Here is a 25,861-nt window from a genome sequence, read left to right as displayed (position 1 = left end):
GTGACGTGCTGGAAGCTGACCGGAAACGAGGTAATTTCGGGAGGAGATTGTGATGGAATCATGGAGGCACCTCTGGGAATGCTTCAGATTCATCACCGTCTCCTCCGACAGTGGGATCGCCTTGCACTCAGGGATGTCGGCCATGTGAGCGGATCATGATATGTCCTGCACTGGGAGGCTCAGGTGGGTACTACAATGGGAGCCGGGCTGTTATAGTATCTTTATAGAATCTTTCTTTCTCTCTGTTTCTTTTTCTTTCCCCTCTTCCTTTCTCTATCTCTGTTCTTTCTTTCGCTCTGTTTTCTTTCCCTTCTTGCTTTCACTCTAATCTTTCTCTCTCTCTGTTCTTTCTTTCTCTCTCTGTTCTTTCTTTCTCTGTTCTTTCTTTCTCTCTCTGTTCTTTCTTTCCTCTTTCTCTCTCTGTTCTTGCTTTCTGTTCTTTCTTTCCCCTTTATTTCTCTCTAATCTTTCTTTCTCTCTAATCTTTCTTTCTCTCTCTAATCTTTTTCTCTCTAATCTTTCTCCTTCTAATCTTTTTCTCTCTCTGTTCTTCCTTTCTCTTTGTTCTTCCTTTCTCTCTGTTCTTCCTTTCTCTCTGTTCTTTCTTTCTCTCTGTTCTTTCTTTCTCTCTGTTCTTTCTTTCTCTCTGTTCTTTCTTTCTCTCTGTTCTTTCTTTCTCTCTGTTCTTTCTTTCTCTCTGTTCTTTCTTTCTCTATAATGTAGCCCCCTTCATATGGTATAATACAGCGCCCCCCAAAAATATAATGCTGCCCTCCCTTATATGGGGTATCATGCTGCTCCCCCTTATATGGGGTATCATGCTGCCCCCTCCTCATACGGGGTATCATGCTGCCCGCTCATACAGGTATTATGCTGCTCCCCCATATGGGGTATCATAATCATGCAACCAGGACTCACTATATAAATTTAAAAAAAAAAATATACTCACCTCTCCCCCTCGCTCCCACGCTGATTGCGGCGGCTCTGCTCTGATGTCAGGAGCTGCGCTTCAGTCAGACCGGCACACAGAGGGGACGCGATGAAGTGACGCCGCAATAATGGAATGAATATGCACTGACACCGCAATAATGGAATGAATATATATATATATATATATATATATATATACATATATATATATATAATATAATATAATGACGCCGCAATAATGGAATGAATATATATAATATAATATTTTTTTTTTTGGCAACAGCGTGGTCATCTCCTGATGTTCTCTGGTAGGGGCCCACTCAGACGTTCCCCCCCCCGAACCAAAACCCTAGCTACGCCTCTGCAACTGTAGAAATAGTTTTTTCTCATGGGATAACAAACAGTCATGGGGGAATATAAACATTCAAATAGCTGTTTTAGGTTCCGACTGCTGCCAACTTGTACAATAACAATAGTCATACAGTATATAATGTAAAAAATGATTTGGATAGAGCCATTAACACATTAAGGAGATAGACACTTTTGGCCTTAAAGGGATTGTCACCCGAACAAAGAAAATGTAATTAAAATATCTTGTAATACATTTATAACATTGGGATACAAAAATGAAAAGTGACTCTTTGTTAAAAAGAAAAAAAAGTTGAATTTAGCCTATTTCTTTTTTCATCTTCACAAGGTTAATGGGAGAAGATGGACTCCATAAGTTGTTATCCATTTCTCCCAGACATGGTAAATTCCCATATGTGGTCCAAAATTGCTACTTGTGCACATGGTAGGGCTCAGAAGGGACAGTGTGAACAATTGGTTGTAGCAGATTTTGGGCACAATGTCATATTTGCTGATACCCTGAGATGCCAAATCAGCAGAAACCCCACAGGTGCTTCACAAAGTGTTATGATTGGGCCATACAAGTGATAAATTTACATTTTTTTTTTTTTTAGCCTCAAATTATTAATTCTCAGAAGAAGTAATATGAGGTTATGTGCCCACGTATGCAGAAATTTCCTGAGGAAAAAACCTGACTCCTTCCCAGGAAATCTGCAATTTTTTATTCACTTTTTTTCGCGTTATCACGTTTTTTGCGCGGGTTTTTTGCGTTTTTTTGCGGCGCTTCCTGATACAATGAAATCCGCAAATTTTCTGCTAAATTAATGAATGTGCTGCATTTTTTCCGCAATGCGTTTTTTTGTGGAAAAGAATGCATCATGGGCACAAAAATTGCGGATTTCATTCTGTTAATAGGATGCTTAATGTATGCATTTTTAAGCGTTTTTGCTGCAGAAAAACGCGGCAAAAACGCAAAAAATCCTGAACATGTGAACACAGCCTGAGAGAGAGCACCCTGCAATATTTTATGCAATTTATATTGAAAACTGTTTTACCTCATAAATGTTTGGATACAAATTTTGGTCTGACTACGGGGCTTGTAATGTAAGGAGCACTATTTGACGTTTTGGAGCGATATTTTGGTTGGAATATGTTGTAGACGCCATGTCGCGTTAGCAGTGCCACTGAGCTCACAAATTGGCAGATACCATACCCCTCCCCCATAGGTGACCCCAGTTTGGAAACTAGACCAATCAAGGAGTTCGTCAAGGGGTGTATTGAGTATTTTGAACCCACAAGTGCCACAGAATGTGGACGATGAAAATAATTTATTAGCTGCAATTTTTTTCATTTTCATGAGGTGTAATACGTAAAAATGGAGCCACAATTTCCTCTAAAAGCAGTGATTCCCCATATGTGATTGGAATCTACTGTTTGACCACACAGCAAGACTTGAAAGTGATGGCGCGTAGTGACTTTTGGAGTTCAGATTTTGTTGGAATAGATTACAAATGGTGTTGCAGAGTCCCCTGACGTGCCAGAACAGCAGAAAAATCCCAAGAATTGCTCAGTTTTGGAAATTGCATCCCTCAATGAATTGATCTGTGGATGCAGCTAATTGTGGTCTCATGAGTTAGAGTGAAAATTGCAAATATGCAATTTTATTGCTCAGTACTTTGTACCCAGCTCGTGCTTTTGAAGAAACACACCTCATAAATTTAGTGGGTGGTTCCTGCTACAGTAATGCCATATATGTGGACTACATTTTAGTCACACTGTGTGGCTCTGCATGAGTGTAAATGGGGATTTGGATTTGCTGGATTTGTTTTTGGGTGTCAAGTTGCTATTCTAGAGCCTGTCTCTTACCAGTAATGTGATAAGACTCGTTAGTCGTTTTTGACATTTAGGATTGCTACTTCCTTTAGGTGGTACTGGAGTGCTAGTCCTCTTCCTCTCTAAAGAGACAATTTGCATATTTCCCAGACGAGCATTGCGGCTTATGCCTCCTCACCTCGGCATGTCAGGCTTGATGTGTCGCTCTCAGCAAGGAGGAACGTTACCCGTTGGATCCGGGTCAGCCTCTTCCTCCCTAAAGAGACAATTAGCTTATTTGCCAGACGAGCATTGCGGCTTGGGCCTCCTCACCTCGGCATGTCAGGCTTGATGTGTCGCTCTCAGCAAGAAGGAACGTTACCCCTTGGATCCCGGTCATCCTCTTCCTCCCTAAAGAGACAATTTCCATATTTCCAGACAAGCATTGCGGCTTATGCCTCCTCACTTCGGCATGTCAGGCTTGATGTGTCGCTCTCAGCAAGAAGGAACGTTACCCCTTGGATCCCGGTCAGCCTCTTCCTCCCTAAAGAGACAGTTTCCATATTTCCAGACAAGCATTGCGGCTTATGCCTCCTCACTTCGGCATGTCAGGCTTGATGTGTCGCTCTCAGCAAGGAGGAACGTTACCCCTTGGATCCCGGTCAGACACCTCTCACTCAGCCAAACCATAGTTCACACTTTGCACTGATGAGGGGCAGTACCCCAAAACAGTGTCTGCAGATTGAGATTTTGGCTTTTATCTGAAGTCATGTGACAAGGCTCGCTAGAGAGTCTAAGGCTGTGTGCACACGCTGCGGATTAGGTGCGGATTCTGTAAAATCCGCAGGTGAAACCGCAGGTCAAAATACCTGCGGTTTTACCTGCGGATTGCTCTGCGGTTTTGCCCTGCGGTTTTTCATCTCCTCAATGGAGGAGATGGCAAACCGCAGGGGAATCCGCAGAAAGAATTGACATGTCAATTCTTTCTGCGGATTGAAAACCGCAGATAATCCGCGCGGAAAATTCCGCACCATCTGCGGTTTTTGATTCCCATAGGGAATCATGGTACTGTACACCGCAGCAAAAACTGCTGCGGGTCCGCAGCGGCCAAAACCGCTGCGGAACCGCAGCAAAATCCGCAGCGTGTGCACACAGCCTAAGGTTATGTGCACACGCTGCGGTTCCGCTGCGGTTTTGGCCCTGCGGAACCACAGCAGTTCCGCAGACATGGTACAGTACCATGTAACCCTATGGGTTTTCAAAACCGCAGAAGCTCACGCTGCGGTTTTGCTGCGGTTTTTTTTTCCACAACATGTCAATTGTTTCTGCGGATTCCGCTGCGGTTTCACACCTTTAACATAGTAGAGGTGTGAAACCGCAGGGCAAAACCGCAGGCCAAACCGCAGCAAAACCGTAGGTCACTTTACCCGCAGGTGAATCTGCAGTGTGTGCACATAGCCTAAATTGACTTTTAAGATTGCTACTTCCTTTAGATGGCACTAGAGTTCTAGTCCCTCTTTTACTCTTCAAAGAGAAAATTTACCTGTAATATGGAAACACTATTTTTTCATTGAGAGATTATGGATCTGTGTGTATGCCTGTTTTTGTTTTTTTTTTTGTCAGTTACTTTGAAGTTTTTATTGTTAATATTTTGGGGTACAGAACATTTTCATTACTTTCAGTATAACGCTTGGGATCACATTTTTCCTATGTTCTACCCTCAACAGAACCGTATAATAAAACAGATGCAGTCATTTTGGACTCTGTTCAGGTGTAGTCTGTCTTTTTTTTTTTTTTCCCAATATTTTTATTTTTAACAAGGGTATAGAGGGGGGGGGGGGGGTAGAGGGGATGGGGGGGGAGGGAGTTGATGTAAGGGTAGGGCAGTAAACATAACAACAAACGTAAATTTGCAAAGCAGCCACAATTTGACCCAAGTAAAGCAAGGGACGCAGCCCTTGAAAAAATAGCATTGTATACAACAAACTATGGTATACAGAATAGAAGCAAACAGTGCTATGATAGAACATGACTTTGACCTTAACATTATAAAGACCAATATAAGATAATACAGAGGCCAAGAATAATTAAATATAAAGGCTAATCAGGTAAGTGATGGAGGGAAAGAAAGATTGATGTAGTCTGTCTTTTTAGGCATGCACAAAAACGCAGACTGGTCGCGCTTTTTACACTACAGGAAGAGAGGCCAGAGAGTCGAAAGTGACTCAATCTGCCTATAGGTTTGTGGTTCTGCCAGGGGTTTGTTCTGAATCATGTTTGTTTGGGGATTTTTAAGGAATTTGCCTGACAAAAAATGTAACCAATTAATAGTTTCCGTCATATTAGATCCCTAAATACGTTTTTTTTTTTTTTGTTTGTTTTTATAAAACCTATGGTGTCAAATTTTGATTATTATTTTTTAATGCTTTTACTTACTTTTGTTTTTCACATTTTTACTTTACTATTAGGAGACTTGGTATTTTACATATTGATTGCTGGTCTTATACACTACAGTGTAAGTGAGTTGTCAGCTTTAGGCTGGGGTCAGCCTTGTGAGAAACTCAGATGAGTCTCGCACGTCAAATACCCGGCACTGCCGCCGGCACTCAAGAGCGGGGAGCGTGCGGCTGCATGTATTTCTTTGCAGCCGCATGCTCCGCTCCCGAGTGCCGGCGACTTCGCCCCCACTATATCAGCACTCTGGTATATTCTGAAAGCAGAGCAAAAAGACCAATATAAAAGGGGACAAAACAAACTGGCACATGCCGTAACATATGAGCGGTAATTCAGCACAGCCCCAGCCGGAGCTAGCTGACCCGCACAAAGCAGAGATAAACAAAACCAGATCAAATGCAAACAGAATAGCAAATGAACCACTTAGCTGAATATGCAGGGAAAGAGCAGGAGACATCAGACCTCAAGAGGCACAGGAAGAAAATCACCAGCAGGGATAGAGGGAGTCAGCTGTTTTAAAACCCAATCAGAAACCCCAGATCTTCAGTCGTCTTCCTCATTATCAGGTGGCAAGCCTCTGTCAATCAGATCAGCTCCACTACCTCCAGTAACCACCAGAGGGAAGCCAGAGAGAGAATTCACAACAATAGGTGTCTCATTAACTGAAAATTTAAAACACTAATTACACAAGAACCACAAGGCGGATTTCTTCACCCCAAGTATCATTTTTATCAGTGGCAACCTGAAAATGGCTTTAGTTTACTTAGGAAAATCCTGATGACAGGTTCTCTTTAAATTATATCCATATTTGGTCATGTCAAATTTTGTCTCCATTTGTGATAAATTAATTTTTTTCCTTACAGGCAAAGTGAATCCTACGCAATGTGAAGCAGTTACTATGGTAGCTGCTCAAGTAATGGGGAACCACGTTGCTGTAACAATAGGCGCTAGTAATGGACATTTTGAATTAAATGTTTTCAAGCCTCTAATTGTAAGTATTGTTTATTTATTCATCCTGCTACTGTATTCTTTAACTCCTTTCTGCTGCAGCAAGAGCTTAAGTTTTACATTTTCATTTTCTGCCACGAGCAATAACTTTTTTTCAGTATAGCCGTACAAAGGATTGTGGTCTTTTTTTTTTCTTACAGATCAATTAGCAGTTTTGAATGACGGTTTGTTCATTTTTTTCATACAACGTACATTGGGGGGAGGGATTCCAAATGAAGTCGAATGATAATGGGGAATAAAAAGTTTTGTTCTGTTGTGAAAATAACCTGACAATGTGATTTTCTAGGTTTATTCACTTAAAGGGAATCTATCAGCCCGTTTTTGCTATTTAATCTGAGAGCGGCATAATACAGAGCAAGAAAGCCTGTTTACAGCGATGTGTCACTTGATCAGCAGCTTCCTCTAGTTTCAATACAATCAATGTTTCATCATAAAGAGATTATCGATGCTTGACTGACTAGGTTTCATGTGCAGGCCAGTCAGGCTAATCTGTGTAACCCCGCCGCTAGCGCTGATTGACAGCTTGCTTGGCAGTACACAGTGTACATGGTAAGCTGCCAATCAGGTATGAGGGTGTGATGACACAGGGCTCAAAATTCTTATCACTGCTGCATCTAGAATAGAGAAAACAGAAATTCGACCAAAACTTCTCCAAGCAGTCCAGTAAGTGATACATTACTGGAATTAGGCAAGTTTGTTTTTTTGTTTTGACATAACTGGTCTTTTATGCAAGTACAGACTTCAACTCAAATTGCCAGATTTCATGGTAGACGGCTGCACTGACTTTGGTCTTCTTGATATAACACTGTGAACCTACACCAGCAGATGACACTGCTCCCCAAACCTTCACTGATTGTGGAAATTTCACACTAGACCTCAAGCAGCTTGGATTGTGGCCTCTCCACTCTTCCTCCAGACTCTGGGACCTTGATTTCCAAATGAAATGCGTGGTCTATTGATCATGAGTGGCTTAACACAAGGAATGCGACACTTGTAGCCCATGTCCTGGATACATCTGTGTGTGGTGGCTCTTGAAGCAATGACTCCAGCAGCAGTCCACTCCTTGTGAATCTCCCCCCAAATTTTTGAATAGCCTTGTGTTAACAATCCTTTCAAGGATTTCTCCAAGTACCAAGTACGCCGATACCCCATAAAACGACTGTCTTGGCCCACAGCAGGGCTTGGAAGGGAAGGAGCGCCATTTGACTTTTAGAAAGCAAACTTTGCTGGAATAATTAGTAGATGCCATGTCGCATTTGGAGAGACCCTGAATTGCCTAAACATTGGAAACCCTCACAAGTGACCCCATTTTGGAAACTACACCCATCAAGGAATATATCTGGATATGTGGTGAGCAACTTGAAACCCCAGGTGCTTCACCAGAGTTTATATCGTAGGGCCATGAAGGTAAAAAAAAAAAAAAAATCCCACAAAAAATGTTTTTGGGCTAGTTTTTTTTTTCACAAGGGTAACAGGTGAAACTGCGTAACAAATTTTGGGGTCTATTTTCTCCTGAGTACGCTGATACCCCGTATGTGGTCAAACAATTTTTGAGGCACAGTGCAAAGCTCAGAAGGGAAGAAGCGCCATATTGGAGTTCAAATTTTGCTGGAATGGTTTGAGGGTGCCATGTCACATTAGCAGAACCCCTGAGGTGTCAGAACAGCATATGTCCCCCATAAGAGAAACCGTTTTACAAACTACACCTCAATGAATTTATCTAGGGGTGCAGTGATTATATTAGCACCTCAGGTGGATCACACAATTTTATAGAATTGGGCAGTGAAGAAAAAAAAAATTACCTTTTTTACCAATTAAATTTTGTTTTAACCCCAGATTTGTCGTTTTCACATTGGGTAAAAATGGACCACAATTTGTCCCACAGATTCCGGTGAATGTGGAAATACCCGATATGTAAAATACTGCTTAGCCACATGGTGAGACTCTGGAGGGATTTGCCTCATGGAGGGCAGATTCTGCCAGAATAGGTTATGCCCTCCATACAGAGTCCCTAAGTACTAGAAGAGCAGAATCCCTTCTCAAGTGACCCCATTTTGGAAATTATACCACTCTGGGAATTTTATCATCGCTACAGAAATGCCAAACAGATGGATGCTAAATGTGGTTTAGGCACACTGTGGGACTCAGGCAGCATTTGTATTTGGGAGCGCAAAATTTGCTGAATTTCTTTTGGTGGGGCCAGGAGCCATTTTGCTTTTGCAGAGCCTTTGACTAACAACGTAGAAGCCACTTACACTCACTGGCCACTTTATTAGGTACACCTGTCCAACTGTGTGTTAAGACTTAATTTCTAATCAGCCAATCACATGGCGGCAACTCAGTGCATTTAGGCATGTAGACATGGTCAAGACAATCTCCTGCAGTTCAAACCGAGCATCAGTATGGGGAAGAAAGGTGATTTGAGTGCCTTTGAACGTGGCATGATTGTTGGTGCCAGAAGGGCTGGTCTGAGAATTTCAGAAACTGCTGATCTACTGGGATTTTCACGCACAACCATCTCTAGGGTTTACAGAGAATGGTCCGAAAAAGAAAAAAAATCCAGTGAGCGGCAGTTCTGTGGCCGGAAATGCCATGTTGATGCCAGAGGTCAGAGGAGAATGGGCAGACTGGTTCGAGCTGATAGAAAGGCAACAGTGACTCAAATTGCCACCCGTTACAACCAAGGTAGGCAGAAGAGCATCTCTGAACGCACAGTGCGTCGAACTTTGAGGCAGATGGGCTACAGCAGCAGAAGACCACACTGGGTACCACTCCTCTCAGCTAAGAACAGGAAACTGAGACTACAATTTGCACAAGCTCATCGAAATTGGACAGTAGAAGATTGGAAAAACGTTGCCTGGTCTGATGAGTCTCGATTTCTGCTGCGACATTCGGATGGTAGGGTCAGAATTTGGCGTAAACAACATGAAAGCATGGATCCATCCTGCCTTGTATCAACGGTTCAGGCTGGTGGTGGTGGTGTCATGGTGTGGGGAATTTTTTCTGGGCACTCTTTGGGCCCCTTGGTACCAATTGAGCATCGTTGCAACGCCACAGCCTACCTGAGTATTGTTGCTGACCATGTCCATCCCTTTATGACCACAATGTACCCAACATCTGATGGCTACTTTCAGCAGGATAATGCGCCATGTCATAAAGCTCGAATCATCTCAGATTGGTTTCTTGAACATGACAATGAGTTTACTGTACTCAAATGGCCTCCTCAGTCACCAGATCTCAATCCAATAGAGCATCTTTGGGATGTGGTGGAACGGGAGATTCGCATCAGGGATGTGCAGCCGACAAATCTGCGCCAACTGTGTGATGCCATCATGTCAATATGGTCCAAAATCTCTGAGGAATGCTTCCAGCACCTTGTTGAATCTCTGCCACGAAGAATTGAGGCAGTTCTGAAGGCAAAAGGGGGTCCAACCCCTTACTAGCATGGTGTACCTAATAAAGTGGCCAGTGAGTGTATATTTCCATTGACAGATGATGGACTTGAGTGGGGACTTTTTTTGTGGAGTGAGTTGAAGCTTTCATTGAGAACATCTTGCATAACGTTTGGGATCACATTTATCCTGTGCACTGTACTGAGCACTTTGGGGTTTCCGACTAAATCTTCGAGTGACGTGATTCAGATGAAACTTCCAAAGCATCCATTCACTATACTGAATCAGCATAGTTAGTCTTGACTCCGTTTGGCCTCTGTTCAGCAATGTCTTTTTTTTCATAAGTGCACAAAACTGTGGTGGACTGTGTTTTTATGCACGCCTAAAAAGACTCACTGCTGGATCATAGGCCAGACGCGTCCACAGTACTTCCATCTGCATCATTATAGGGAATCTTCTGCTGGGGGTTCTGTCTGTCTCAAGTTTTAGAGCACAGTATAAATGTGAGCCGAGCTAGTTTTTTCACCTCCTTATCTTGAGCACTATAATTTTTCCATATTTTGGCCAACAGTCATGTGAGGGCTTTTTTTTTTTTGCTGGACGAGTTGACCTTTTTATTGGTACCATTTTCAGACACATGACCTTTTTTTGGACTTTTGATAAGCGGCTTTAGGCTATGTGCATTGTGCACACGTAGACTTTCTTCCTGCGGATTTTTCCGCGCAGATTTGAAGAAATCTGCAGGTCAAATGACCTGCATTTTTCCTGCGGATTTCTTCCTTTTTTATTGCGGTTTTCCAGCGGTTTTTGTGCGGTTTTACACAGCAGTTTTCCCCCTGCGGATTTGGAGACTGGAGCAGGTGGAAAACCGCACAAAAGTGACATGCTGCTTTTTTTGGACCGCACAAAAACCGCGCTGAAAAAACCGCAGCGTGTGCACAGCGGTTTTTTTTTAATTGATTTACATTGTAATGTAAATCACAGTGCAGATCTGCAGCATTTCTGCTCGGAAAAATCCGCTGCGGATCCGCAGGAAATCTGCATCGTGTGCGCATAGCCTTAGGGTATGTGCACACGTTGCAAATTTGCCTGCAGAATTTTCCGCACAGAATCTGCATCTCTTGGCAGAAAACACAGGCCAAAATGCTTGCGGAATTGATGTGGATTTCTAGTGGATTTTTTGCGGATTGTCATGCGTTTTTTGATGTCCAGATTTGCCTTACTCAATGTATAGTCAATGAGTGCAGAAACGATGCGGATCCGCACAAAGAATTGACATGCTTCGGGGAATAAAACGCTGCAATTCCGCATGGATTTTTCCGCAGCATGTGCACACCAATTCTCAAATTCCCATTGACTATCATTGGTAGTGTACTACGCTGCTGCTGTTACACAATAAAAAATATTTTATAGAAAAAATAATTATTTTTGCATCGCTTTATTCTGAGAGCTATAACTTCTTTATGTTTTTGCTGATCCAGCTGTATGGCGGCTTGTTTTTTTCAGGACAAGATGACACTTTCAGCGACTTAACATTTTTATTTACATCTTTTTGATTATGTTTTATTCTACTTTGTTTGGCGGCATGATAAAGCATAATTTTTTGCCTTTTATTTTATTTGAGGTGCTCACTAAGAGGATTAACTATTGGGACTGTTTTATAGGTCGGATCATTCTGGATGTCGTGATACCAAATATGTGCACTTTTTTTTTTTTTTTTTAATTATTTATGGGTATAATATTTTTTTTTCTCTTTTTCACTTTGTCCCACTATGGAGTGTGATCGCTTGTAAACTATAGGAAAGCAGAAGCTTTGCAAACTGTCAATGCTGCACTGGCAGACAAACTTTGCTACAGCATGCTCTGAGCACGTTGTGGCAAGTTTTCTAGCTCGGGTGACCTGGATGTCGTCATGATGACATTTGTTCACCATGGCAGCGATTAGCCCCTTGCAATGACGTCACAGATTTCATCATTTACTTTAATGATCTCAACCTTTTTTGTCATATCTGCCAAAACTTCTCAATCATCTAATTCTTGTATTGATGGTATTTAGATTTCCTATATATTTAGATATAATATATTTAGAATTTTATATATATAAAAATAATTAATCTGATTGGTAAACGGCGTAACTGCAAATAAAAAAGTCAAAACGCCAGAATTGTTTTTTTTTGGTCACCGCAGCATTGCCTTAAAACGCAATAACAGGTGATCAAAACTTCAAATCTTCACTTGGCGCACAAAAAATAATCCTTCACCCAGCCCCCGATCTCAAAAAAATGTTTGGTGTCTATGAACTCGCAATGATCTGGAGAATCGTAATGACAGGTAACTTTTAGCAGTTGTTGAACACGGTAAAAAAAAATTGTGGAATTGCACTTTTTTTTTTTGTAATTTCTGTGCACGTTTCACTGACTAGGGCAGAGTAAAGTACTGCTGCACACAGGCGCTGGGCCTCTTTGACCTTTCCCGGCGCCTGCGCACTGCAGTACTTTGCTCTGCTCTAGTCAGTGAAACGTGCACAGAAATTACAAATAAAGTGCAATTACGCCTGCGCAGAAGCGTGATGCCAAGGAGATGGTGTGGATGATGTAGGGACATGTCATCCACATTAAGCAAGCAGGAGAAGGGTGATTGTAAGAAGACGGGAGGCGCCAGACTAAGACCAAGCGACACCCCTCAGACCAGAAAGCCCCTCCTTCTGCCCTCCTATCGTTGCCATGGTGACCCGATGTCGTCATAATGGTCACCAGACTACTGCAAGCTCAATAGACCATGTGCAGAGCACGGTCTCAGGGGCTTGTGCCAGTGCATCACTGACAGTTATAAGCCATTGTAATGGTCGTGCATTGCAATGGACTATAACAGCGACCGGGCTGCTGAAAGTGAAAGTAATATAGTGGGACAAATTTATATATATATATATATATATATATATATATATATATATATATATATATATATATATATTATACACGCGCGCACACACTAGCTGAAGAGCCCGGCGCTGCCCGGGCATAGTAACTAACTACGGTTATTTATAACAAATTATAATGAATCTCTAATATATATTATAATATAGCCCCACCCACTCCGCATAGCCACATTCACTATAATATCCCACATCATCCCGTCATCCAGAGCTACCGGACTACTCCCCCTAATATCCCACATTGTCCCGTCATCCAGAGCTACCGGACTACTCCCCCTAATATCCCACATTGTCCTGTCAGCCAGAGCCACCGGACTATTACCCCTAATATCCCACATCATCCCGTCAGCCTGGGGTCAGAACCAGAGCGCTGAATGGAACGGTCCTAACTTCCATACCGGGGATCCCTTTAATAGAAGCCTGGGGTCAGAATCAGAGCGCTGGATGGATTTGCCCTGACTTCCATACCAATGATCCCTTTAATAGAAGCCTGGGGTCAGAATCAGAGCACTGAGGGATTTGCACTGACTTCCATTCCAATGATCCCTTTAAGAGGAAAGATGTGCCTATGGGATGGAGGATGTGTGATGTGTATATGGGCACGGAAGGAGTGATTCATTTCTGTCATGTGCTCTCTGCTCCTTTTTGGGGGGCAGACAATGGCTGGGAGCTTATATTTCCTGGAATGCTAGATTTCTCCCACCATGTCCGTGTCTGCTGAGGTGTTTTCTGGAGAGGGAAAACTGTTGATCATAGCAACCAAAACAGCTCTGGTGAAATGAAAGATGCTTCGTGATTGGTTGGTGATACACCCCCCCCCCCCACACCCACACACACACACACACACACACACACACGTTCAGAAATATATATAAAGATATACCGTATTTTATTTTATTCGGACTCCCATGACAGCACCACGAGAGAGGGGATCCGCCCTATAGGAACAGGAAACCTACAGATACAAAAGGGCGGCACCTCTCCCACGCATCAGTTGGTTTCCTGTTCCTGAGGGGACGGGATCCTACAAAAGATTTGGATCCCAGGCCGGCCAGCCAACACCGGTAGCGAGGGGGTCTCCTACCTCGGCCTGGTTCGGATTTCCTGGAGGACGCCACGGTGGCCCAGGATGGGTGTCACGGCGGTGGCGTGGACAGCAGGGAGCGGCGTCCGGAGGATGTCCGTCTCCAGGAATTTAGCCGCCGCCGGTAAGTATACCCCCGCATATGGGTTGGCAGCGCTGTGCAGGGGGCTGCGACCGGGCGCTGCTCCGGAGCTCCCGGGCGTCCCGCGGGGCTTCCGGCGTTTCCGAGGTAGCGGTGACGTCAGGGGGCGGGCGGAGGAGGCGCTTCCGGGTCAGCGCGCCACTGCGCATGCGCGGCGATTCCAAGATGGCGGCGCCCATCGGAAACACCGATGGCGCGAGTTCGGGCGCCAGCTGGGGTAGGGAGCTCCGTTAATGGGGGGGAGGGGCGCGGCATGGATACTGCTGACCGGAGGAGGGGGTATTTAGGTGGGACCCGGGCAGGGTTCCTTGCCTTGGCCACATTACTACATGCAGCAGTGTGCAGCAGCAGCAGTGGTAATGGAAAGCGATCGAGAGCAGCAGCAGCAGCAGCAGAAGCAAGGGCAGCAGCGGCAAACATCACTGCCGCCCCTGGATGACCTTCGGCAGGTCAAACAGAAAAAGAAAGGGTCCCGTGACAGTAATGCGGGACGAAGTGACCAGTCCACTCATAAAAGCTCCTCCAGGCAGACAGGAGCATCGACCGAAAGAAATCCCCCTCGTTCTCCGGTACTTGATTGTGGCACTGGTAAGTGATCTTCGTGAAAGTTCACTCAGTGACGGGACCCCCCTTCTGTGTTTTTCTTTTCTAGGGAAAGAAAGCTACAAGTAAAAATAAGCATAGGGAATGCGCACTCTGTGCATGCCCATTACCGGATGCGTGCCTCAAAAGATTGTGCCCCCCTTGTATTCAGCAGACGGTGGCAGATGAGTCGCCTGCAGTAGCGGCGAGTTTGAGAGACATTGTCAGGGTAGAAATGAGGGAGACCCTAAAGTCCTTGTCTCAGCCGCAAAGTCTAAGGGGCGAGGTCCCGGCGGAATCTGATTCCTCGGTAGAGTGGAGAAAAAGCAGAGACTCCCAGGCTTCATCTCCCTCGTCCTCCTCAGGAGAAGAGGACTCGGGGCGATTTTGTCTGCCTCTTGACCGGGTAGACAAGCTGGTCAAAGCAGTCAGAGGGACAATGGAGGTAGAGGAGCCTAAGCCCCATTTATCCATGCAGGATGTCATGTTCGGTGGGCTGGAACAGAGGAAGCGGAGAGTCTTTCCGTTAAATCAAAAGATACAGGATCTGATCCACAGAGAGTGGAAAAAACCGGACAAAAGAGGGTCGCTACCACCAGCCCTCAAAAGGAGATACCCCTTCGACGATCCGGCAGTAAGTTCTTGGGACAGAGCCCCCAAATTAGACGCTGCCATTGCGAAGGCATCAAAAAAATCCTCGCTCCCCTTTGAAGACATGGGAGCCCTTAAAGATCCCTTAGATAGGAAAGCTGATACTTTCCTGAAAAACACTTGGGAGATGGCGGCCGGGTCCTTAAGACCAGCAGTGGCTTCAACGTGCACGGCCAGGTCCATGATGGTCTGGTTGGACCAGTTGGAGTCACAACTAAAACAGGGTACATCAAGACAGACAATTCTTGGGGCCCTACCGACCATCCAAGAGGGAGCAGCCTTCCTGGCAGATGCCTCAGCGGATGCAGTGAGAATGGCCGCCAGAGCAGCAGGTCTCTCTAACGCAGCTCGCAGAGCCCTGTGGCTAAAGTGCTGGCAGGGAGACATCCAGTCCAGAGCAAAGCTCTGTGCGATTCCATGTGAGGGCGAATATTTGTTTGGGACTGTCCTAGATGAGCTGCTTGAAAAGGCGGGGGACGACAAGAAAAAATTCCCAAACCTTTTATCAGCGTCCTACCGTCGCCCATTTGGTAGAAGGAGATTTGGCCAGGGGAGAAGGCGCAACTCTTCGCCTGTTAGAGATCGACCCAGATGGGAAGACAGAAGGAGACGAGGTACGGGCTATATGTTTACACGCTCGTCGAGAGATCAAAAGAAACCAAATCAATGACTAGCGGTTCCCGTAGGGGGTAGACTGTCATCCTTCTTCCCGACATGGTCACAGATTACGAATAGTGACTGGGCGCGTAAGGTAATATCCACCGGGCTTAGGTTGGAGTTTACCCAGATCCCGCGGGACACCTTTAAACTGACCCCCTTAAGATCTTCTCATCTCGAACAAGCGGCTTTAGAAGCGGAAGTCTTGAGCCTATGTCAGAAAAATGTTCTGGTAGAGGTTCCAGAGGCTGAAAGAGGAAGAGGGTTTTACTCTCCCCTGTTTCTAATCCAGAAGCCTGATAACACATTCAGAACGATTATAAACCTTCGTTCCCTTAACGAGTTTTTGATTAATCATAAATTCAAAATGGAGTCCATTAATACAACAATAAAAATATTGTTTAAAGGTTGTTTTATGGCAGTCATAGATTTGAAAGACGCGTACTATCATGTACCTATCCATACAGACTTCCAGCAGTTCCTGAGGGTGGCAGTTTCAGTAGAGGGCACAGTACGTCATTTTCAGTATAGAGCCCTTCCCTTTGGTCTCTCAGCAGCACCCAGGGTTTTTACAAAGTTAGTGGCCGAAGTTATGGCTCACTTACGGGAGGTGGACGTCTTAATCATTCCATATTTAGACGATTTCTTGATTGTAGGAAAATCGGTGGGTCATTGTAAATCCCAGATAGAAAAAGCTAAATCCAGGTTAGAAAACCTGGGATGGATTTTAAACTACGAGAAATCCCGACTCCAGCCCTTAAAAATACAGAAATTTTTAGGGTTGATACTAAATTCAGACACTCAGCGGTGCCTGCTACCACTAGATAAAATACAAAAGATACAGGAGCAGGTTCTTCGGGCAATGGATAATCCATCTATGACCCTCAGACAGGCCATGTCCCTGTTAGGTTCTCTAACTTCATGCATCCCAGCAGTAAGGTGGGCACAGTTCCATACCAGAACCCTTCAAAACGACGTCTTGATTAATAGCAGGGCCCTTGGAGGCTCCTTACAGGGTCAGATGTGTCTAAGCCCCTCAACTGTTGCATCACTGAGATGGTGGCTTGAGAGCGAGAACCTAGCGTCAGGGGTGCCCTGGATAACACAGATAACCCGTATTATAACCACAGACGCAAGTTCCTTCGGTTGGGGAGCCCATATGGGGGACATAGTGGTACAGGGCCAGTGGGATTCTAATTCTGAAATCTCATCCAACCAGAGAGAACTATTGGCGATAGAGCGGGCAGTCAAGAAACTCATTATCTACCTGCATGGCCATCATGTGAGGATACACTCGGACAACCAGGTAGCGGTAGCATATGTCAACCACCAAGGTGGAACCCGCTCCAGCGCTCTGATGCAGATAACAGAACGGCTCCTCCAGATAGCAGAGAGAAATTGTCTATCTTTGACCGCGCTCCACATCAGCGGAAAGGACAATGTAAGAGCAGACTTTTTAAGCCGCAAGGCTCTAAGACCAGGAGAATGGGCTTTGAACAAAAATATTTACCGCCAGATTGTCCGCAGATGGGGCCAGCCAGAGGTAGACCTCTTTGCCACCAGAAAAAACAGAAAAGAAAGATTGTTCTGCTCTCTGAACCCCAGGGAAAATCCCCTGGCGGTGGATGCCCTACTGATAAGATGGGATTTTTCTCTGGCATACGCCTTCCCACCATTGAATCTTCTTCCTCTGGTAGTCAGGAAGATCAGAGAGGATCAGGCAAGAGTCATACTGATTGCCCCCTTTTGGCCCAGGAGGACCTGGTTCGCATGGTTGAGGACCATGTCGGTAGGCGATCCCTGGGTACTGCCGAACCTTCCGGATCTCCTCTACCAGGGGCCAGTCAGCCACCCACAAGTAGCGGGACTTCATTTGACGGCATGGTATTTGAAAGGTCACTATTAAAAAATAGAGGGTTCTCCAAGAACTTAATTGACACCCTCCTAAGAAGCAGAAAATTAACCACCACTAATATCTATGCTAGGACCTGGAAACGCTTCCTGTCCACCTTTCACTTTGACATCAGAGATGGAATTCCCACGAAACATATTCTGGAATTTCTCCAGAAAGGTTTCGAATTGGGTCTCTCCACAAGCACGCTAAAAGTACAAGTTTCAGCCTTAGGGGCCCTGTTTGCAGCTGATATTGCAAAAGATTATTGGGTAGCAAGGTTCATCAGAGCAGCGGCCAGATCGAGACCTATACACAAAGACAGATGCGTACCGTGGGACTTAAACTTAGTCCTTACAGCCATGACAGAAAGTCCGTTTGAACCTTTAGATTCCGCCTCACTAAAGATTATATCCCTTAAAACAGCATTCCTGGTAGCAATAACATCCGCACGTAGGGTGAGCGACATACAGGCACTCTCCAGATTGCCTCCTTACACAGAGTTCTTACAGGATAGAGTGATCCTAAGGCCAGATCCAGCATACCTTCCCAAGGTAGCAACACAATTCCACAGGACACAGGAGATAGTTCTGCCTTCCTTCCTCCCTAACCCAACCAACCCTAAAGAGCAGAAACTCCAGGCGTTAGATATTAGAAGATGCTTACTGACATATTTAGCAGCCACGGATCCTTGGAAGAAGGAGAACGCATTATTCCTTTCCTTCCAAGGTTCCAGGAAAGGATACAGAGTATCAAAACGCACATTAGCAAGGTGGATTAGGGAGGCTATCTCTCTTGCCTACACAGCAGGTGGCGGTCCGGCTCCACAGAACCTGAGGGCACATTCCACTCGGGCCATGGCATCATCCTGGGCGGAGAGATCTGGAGTATCAATTGATCAAATATGTAAGGCGGCCACCTGGTCATCTCCTTCCACCTTTTTTAACCACTATCGGTTAGACATGGGTGCCTCCTCAGACCTCACCTTCGGGCTAAGGGTGCTGCAGGCTGTAGTCCCTCCCTAAGTTAGTTTACATCTCTGTAATTCTCTCGTGGTGCTGTCATGGGAGTCCGAATAAAGTATTAAGTTACGTACCGGTAACGGTATTTTTCGGAAGCCCATGACAGCACCCTTAGTTCCCTCCCTTGTTCACGTATAGGGGTGCACTCCTTTAGAAGATTGTTCATAGAATCACCATATGTGGGAGATGGTATGAAATAATTCGGTTAAATAGGGTAGATAGGTTGTATATATCATATGTTGTGTACTAACCATGGTAGCCTCTCAAGCTCTGTAATCCAACTGATGCGTGGGAGAGGTGCCGCCCTTTTGTATCTGTAGGTTTCCTGTTCCTATAGGGCGGATCCCCTCTCTCGTGGTGCTGTCATGGGCTTCCGAAAAATACCGTTACCGGTACGTAACTTAATACTTTTTCACCTGAAAATAATCTATTTATCTATATAGATATATTACTGATAAACTTCTATTTTTATGTTAAAAAGCCAAAAAAAGTATACGTTTGGCATCGCTGTGTCTGTGACGACTCGCCCTACAAAACTGTCCCACTAGTTAACCTCTTCAGTAAACACAGTAAAGGCCAAAAAACAATGCTTTATCATATAGACGAACAAAAAGTGGAATAAGACTCGATCAAAAAAACATTCTGCCATACAGCTCCATCAGTGGAAGAATAAAAAATACAGCGATGCAAAAATATATTTTTTCTATAAAACTGTTTTAACTGTGTAAAAAAGCGCCAAAACATAAAAAATATAAATGTGGTATCGTTGAAATTGTACTGACCCAAAGAATAAAGCTGCCTTATCAATTTTACCACGCGCTGAGCAGCATATAAAAAAAAGTTGCTGATCTTTGTTCATTTTGCTTCCCAAAAACCGGAATAGAAAGCAATAAAAAAAAATTGTAATCGAAAATGGTACCAATAAAAACGTCAACAAGCCCCACAAAAAAACAAGCCCTTACATGACTGTCAGCCGAACTATGGAAAAATTGTAGCTATCTAAACATGGTGCTGCAAAAACAAGTATCTGCAATAAAAAGCGTTTTTTTAGTGTGTGACCGTAGCCAAACGTAAAAAAACCTATAAATCTGGTATCACTGTAATTTCACCGACCCGAAGAATAAAGTCATCTAGTCACTTACACCGCTTCATGGCACCCGCAAACCATAACAGTAAAATCTGCACTATAATAGGAGGCTCCTTCCCATCTGAACTTTGCGCTGTGCCTGAAAAATATTTCCTGTTTACACTTAGGGTATTGGCGCACTCAGGAAAAAATTGCTCAGCAAACTTGAGGACCATTTTTTCTTATTAGCCCTAACATTAAATGTTTAACACTAAAATGTTGTTTTAATGTAATTATTCATTCTTCCCCGCAGAATTGTATAATTATCTAATGAGGCACATGTGGTGTCAATATAATCACTGCACCCCTAGATGAATTGATTGGGGGGTATATTTTGTAAAATGGGGGCTTTCTGCTGTTCTGGCACCTCAGGTGCTCTTTGACATGACACACTCAAACTATTCTTGCAAAATCTTATCTCCAATATGGTGCTTCTTCCTTTCTGAGCTTTGCACTGTGCCTCAAGAGTAGGTTTCGACCACAAATAGGGTTTCGTTGTACTCAGGAGAAATTGCACAACAAATTTGCGGTCCATTTTTTTCCGGCTATCCATGTGAAAATGAAAAAATTTGTGGCTAAAACAACAGTTTTGTTTATTGACACCTCTCCATTACTAACCTCGGGGCTTGATGTCACCTGACAATACAAAGGTGACATGAACCCCACAAATATGAACCCCACTTGCCACCGCTACAGGTCAAGTGGGAAGAGGCGGGCAAAACGCCAGAATCAGCGCATCTAATAGATGTTCCTTTTCTGGGCAGCTGCGGGCTGCTATATTTAGGCTGGGTGGGGCCAATATTAATGGCCCCTTACCAGTGTAGGAACATCAGCCCTCACCTGTGAGCTTTAGCAAGGCTGATTCTCAAAAATGTTGGCGACCCCACGCTGTTTTTTTTTTTTTAAGTTACTTAAATAATTTTGAAAAAACAGCGTGTGAACCCCTCTATTCTTGATAACCAGCCTTGCTAATGCTGACAGCTGAGGGTTGTAGCCCCCTGCTGTGAGTTTGCCTGGCTGGTTATCAAAAATAGGGGGGAACCCATTCATGTTGTTTTTTTAATTATTTACAGCGCAACATCTCCTGATGAATACTTCCATCATCCGCTCCTGTGGTTATTAGCGGCAGCAGGTGTTGGATGATGGGAGCAGTAGTCCCATCAGCTGACACCATTGACCTCAGCGATCACAGCTGAGTGTTCATGCTGTCTTTTGACAGCGTGGGAGCCGCGGTTCTCTGACCAGTGGGGATGGTTTCACAGCCGATCAGGAGCGGTGTTTGCCGTGCTATCATGCATATGACAGCGTGTCAAACAATGAATTGTTGGGCCCCCCAATCAAGTGAATGGGGTTCAGGTCTGTTTTGCTGGATGACAGGCTGTATGGACACATCATGCAGCCTGCCATCTAGAGGTAGCAGAGGTGACTGTGATGTCACATCTGGCTGTCCTTGACTTTTCTGCAGCACATACCTTGCAAGACAAGTCAACCTGCGTATTTACAGCATTTTTCGCCATCCATTGAAGTCAATGGGTGAAAAACGCTGAAAAAAAAAAGGGACATGCTCTAAGTAAAAAAAAAAAAAAAAAAAAAGCTGCAAAGCAGAAAATCCTGATGACAAAAAACCAATGTGTGTGCATGAGATTTCTGAAATCTCATAGGCTTTGCAGGTACTGTAAAAAGCAGCTGAAAATTAGCATACAAAAAAACGCAGCAAAAACGCCCAGTGTGAACTTGCCCTTAAAGTGTAATGAACATGTTAGTTATGCACATTACATGACATTGGGGGCAGTTTTGTAGGGATGAATTACTGAACAGGTTCCTGTTAATATGCTGTATACAGTGACACTTGATTGTCCCAGCAATGCTCTGAAAAAGAACATCTCAAATCTTTCTTGATTAAAGCAGAGTGGTGAGTTCGGTAGGGGTGAGGGGAAGAAGTGACTCATAATTCAAGGAGGAAGATTTTTCAGCTAAAATATATTCTGTTTATTTGCTTGTACTCTTGACCATTTGAATTTCTTTTCTCCCTATATTTTTTAGATAAAAAATATCCTAAACTCGGTCAGGCTCCTTGGCGATGCTTCAGTTTCATTTACGGACAATTGTATTGTTGGAATTCAAGCGAATACGGACAGAATTAACAAACTGATGAATGAATCCTTAATGCTTGTGACTGCTCTGAATCCACACATAGGTAAGGAATGGAGTTTCTTGAATTCCTAAGTTCTCTTTATCTCTCTAATTAGTTGTGTTTCTAATTCTGAGACTGGAGTAATATTTCTGGGTTACAAACCACCGGCACTTTTTCTGAATTAGGCGGCTGGGCATAGCCATGCCCTGTCCCAGCTCCGCACATTTTGGCAGCACTATTTCAAACTTGTGTGAAAACAGCAAAAGATGTAATTTTTTGGTGCAACTTCCACATTGCGCCAAAATTTTGTAACTTTTCAAAGTGTTTTATGTCCGTTTACTGGCAAAACCACTGATGAGTCCCCCAAGTATGATGATCACATATGCAATCTTTCTTTCCTTCCAAGAGCGCGCTGCCCGAGAACCGACATTAGGCTGTTGCGCCTGTGTGTTGCAGAGGCCCCAGCCCCGCAGTGTGAATACATCATAACACACTGCGGGGCTGGGGCAGGCGCAATAGCCTGATGTCGGTTCTCAGGCAGCACGCACTGTGCATGCCTGAGAACTCTTGTCACAGTGCAGGCGCCGGCATTCAAAACAGGAGGAGGCAGCGACGCACAGGGGCGTCATGATGGATGGATGGTGGGCGGCGCCGAGACATAGGACAGGCATGATGGACGGATGGTAGGCGGCTGATACAGGGGGACACACCATACCTGTGGGACACATTACAGGTATGAGGAGCTAGTTATAAAAGTCGATATTTCAGCTAGGGTCAGAAAAAGAAGAGCCACCTTCACAGAATGCAGCCTTAGTGCTGCTGAAGGTGGCTCTTCAACTGAAAAACGCCCGGGGGGGGTGACAGGTTCCCTTTAATAGTTTTTATTTTTGGATTATCGCTTCCCCTTAAGAAGAATAAAAGCAGCTATTACTCTCTCTACTCAAATCCAGCACTGAAACCAAGTGCTGCATCCAATTAACAACCACAGGAGCAGTAGTGGAGTGCAGGGCCAGATCTGGGGTGGGCATGTATTAGGTGATTCAGTTATTTTAATACAAGCACACTGACAGTGTACAATAATATAAATCTGGAAAACCCTTTTAGGATTCGGGCTCTACTGTGATCTTTGGTAGCCCCCCCACACACACCGCTCCCCCAATCGCTGCTCGACTCACCCTGCAGTCACTGCATAAACATTCTGGTAGATGCCGAATGCTTTCACATTCACTTATTATTTATTTATATAGTACCATTGATTCCATGGTGCTGTACATGAGAAGGGGTTACATACAAATTACAGATATCACAGTAAACAAACTAACAATCACAGACTGATACAGAAGGGAGAGAGGACCCTGCCCTTTCGGGCTTACATACTACAGGATGGTGGGGAAGGAGACAGTAGGTTGGAGGGTTGCAGCAGTTTCGGTGTTGGTTGAGGTGATATCACCGGTAGTGGTGAGAGAGAAGGAGGTAGCGGGGTCATTGCAGGCTGTAGGCTTTCTTGAAGAGGTGGGTTTTCAGATTCCGTCTGAAGTTTTAGTTATGATAAAACGTACAATTAGCACTTTTTCCTATTTGCTGCTCTCATTATTTTATAGAAAAAAGGGGATTTTAAAATCCTTACTGTTGCTTTGTAAATCTTTCAGAAGATTGCTTGCAGTACTGAATGGCAGTATATTTTATAACATGGTCTATAATTGATGAATAATATTGACCATAAAAAGGAAAACAAAACCAATTACTGTTGTGTTTTGGAATATTAAGATTGCAAATTATTTTTGTTTTCTTTTTTGTAGGTTATGATAAAGCTGCTAAAATTGCCAAAACTGCCCACAAGGAAGGTGGCACCTTAAAAGAAACTGCTGTAAAACTTGGAATTCTTACAGCAGAGCAGTTCGATCAGTTGGTTAGACCAGAAGACATGCTTGGTCCAAAATAACACTAATGTAATTGAGTTTCCTTATATTTTGTCCTGATTTCATAAAATGAATGAATAAATATTAATTATCGCTTTAGTTTCTTGTTGCGTGTCACTTGATTATGGTAGTTATTTATGTATTTTTTCATAACTACACAACTAATTACTCTGAAATTAGAGGGCACTCACTGATTGTGGGCTGCCAGTGGTCACTGCACACGCTAGAATCATGCGTAAGTATATGTTTTATTTAATAAGAATTTCAACAGCATGACTTGTATGTGACCATAACTAAAAGGAGTTTCCCCACAAACAAAAGTTATTTTTAATCAACAGATCTTGGAATAATAAGTTCCAGAATTGGATATGTTTAACCCCTTTCCGACATCGGGCGTAATAGTACACCGACATCTGACTCCCTCCCTTTGATGTGTGCTCCGGCAATGAGCCCACATCTTTTCTTTCCCGGGACATTTCAGCTGTTTTGAACAGCTGACATATGCCCAAAATAGCCGCGGGTGGAATTGCGATCCACCCGCAGCTATTAACCAGTTAAATGCCACTGTCAAACTCTGACAGCGGAATTTAACAAGCGCTTCCGGCAGTCGCACCAGAAATACGCCCACCGGTGACCTGCATCTCGTGATCGCGGGTCACCGGTATTTTGGCATGACAACCGGAGGTCTCCTGGAGACCTCTATGGTTGTCAGTGCTGGCTTGTTGTGAGCGCCACCCAGTGGTCGGCGCTCATAGCAAGTGTGTAATTCTGCTATATAGAGGCGATCTGATCATCACCTCTATGTAGCAGAGTCAATCGGGTTGTGGCAGCTTCTAGTCTCCCATGGAGACTATTAAAGCATGCCAAAAGTTTAAAAAAAAAAAAAAAAAAAAGTTTTTAAAAATAAAATATAAAAGTTCAAATCCCCTCCCCCTTTAGCCCCATTCAAAAGAAAAATTAGGTATCGCCGTGTTCAGAATCGCCCGATCTATCAATAAAAGAAGGATTAACCTGAAAGCTAAATGGCGTAGCGAGAAAAAAAAGTAAAACGCCAGAATTAAGTTGTTTTTTTTTTTTTGGTCGCTGCAATCAAAAGATCGTATCTGCACCAAAATTGTATCATTAAAAATGTGAACTCGGCACGCAAAAAATAAGCTCTCACCCAACCCAACGAGATCACGAAAATGGAGACACTACGGGTATCGGAAAAAGGAGCAATTTTTTTTTTTTTAACAAAGATTTGAATTTTTTTTCATCACTTAGATAAAAAAGAACCTAGACATGTTTGGTGTCTACGAACTCGTAATAACCTGGAGAATCATAATGGCAGGTCAGTTTTAGTATTTAGTGAACCTAGTAAAAAAGCCAAACAAAAAAACAAGTGTGGGATTGCACTAGGTATTTTTTTTTCCCGTTTTCTAGTGCACGACATGGTAAAACCAATGGTGTCGTTCAAAAGTAAAACTCTTCCTGCGAAAAACAAGCCCTCACATGGCCATATTGATGGGGGGGGGGGAAAGTTATGGCTCTGAGAAGGGGAGAAAAAAACGAAAATGAAAAACCGAAAAAAAGCTGGGGGTTAAAGGGTTAATTAAAATGTTCCTGTGCTGGGCTAATCTTATACATGTTCCTCTGCTGAGTACTGTGTAATGGCTGTGTCTGACCATGCAGGGACATGGTCTGATCATACCACAGCTCCTGGGGGGGCAAGCAAAAGAGAATATACAGACAGGTCCACACAGGATCACGGCTGATTCTTCTTGTGAGGCAAAGC

General features: G+C 43.9%; 1 protein-coding gene across 2 annotated transcripts in view; it reads left to right on the top strand.

Moving 5' to 3' along the window:
- The window catches only part of FH (fumarate hydratase), a 139,017-nt gene extending 114,831 nt beyond the window's left edge, over positions 1 to 24,186 (top strand). For both annotated transcript variants that reach the window (XM_073560089.1, XM_073560088.1), the window contains exons 8-10: positions 6,408 to 6,535; positions 22,078 to 22,231; positions 23,968 to 24,186. In XM_073560089.1, coding sequence (XP_073416190.1) covers positions 6,408 to 6,535; positions 22,078 to 22,231; positions 23,968 to 24,110 — 425 coding nt within the window. In that variant the 3' untranslated portion in view covers positions 24,111 to 24,186. The remainder of the gene's footprint in view (positions 1 to 6,407; positions 6,536 to 22,077; positions 22,232 to 23,967) is intronic.
- Positions 24,187 to 25,861: the final 1,675 nt, after the last annotated feature.

The sequence above is a fragment of the Dendrobates tinctorius genome, unplaced genomic scaffold (assembly GCF_039654945.1).
Source record: "Dendrobates tinctorius isolate UK_male_01 unplaced genomic scaffold, ASM3965494v1 ptg000293l, whole genome shotgun sequence".
NCBI lineage: Eukaryota > Metazoa > Chordata > Amphibia > Anura > Dendrobatidae > Dendrobates > Dendrobates tinctorius.
Note: the sequence above shows the minus strand (reverse complement) of the source record. Positions and strands in the feature narration are given on the sequence as shown.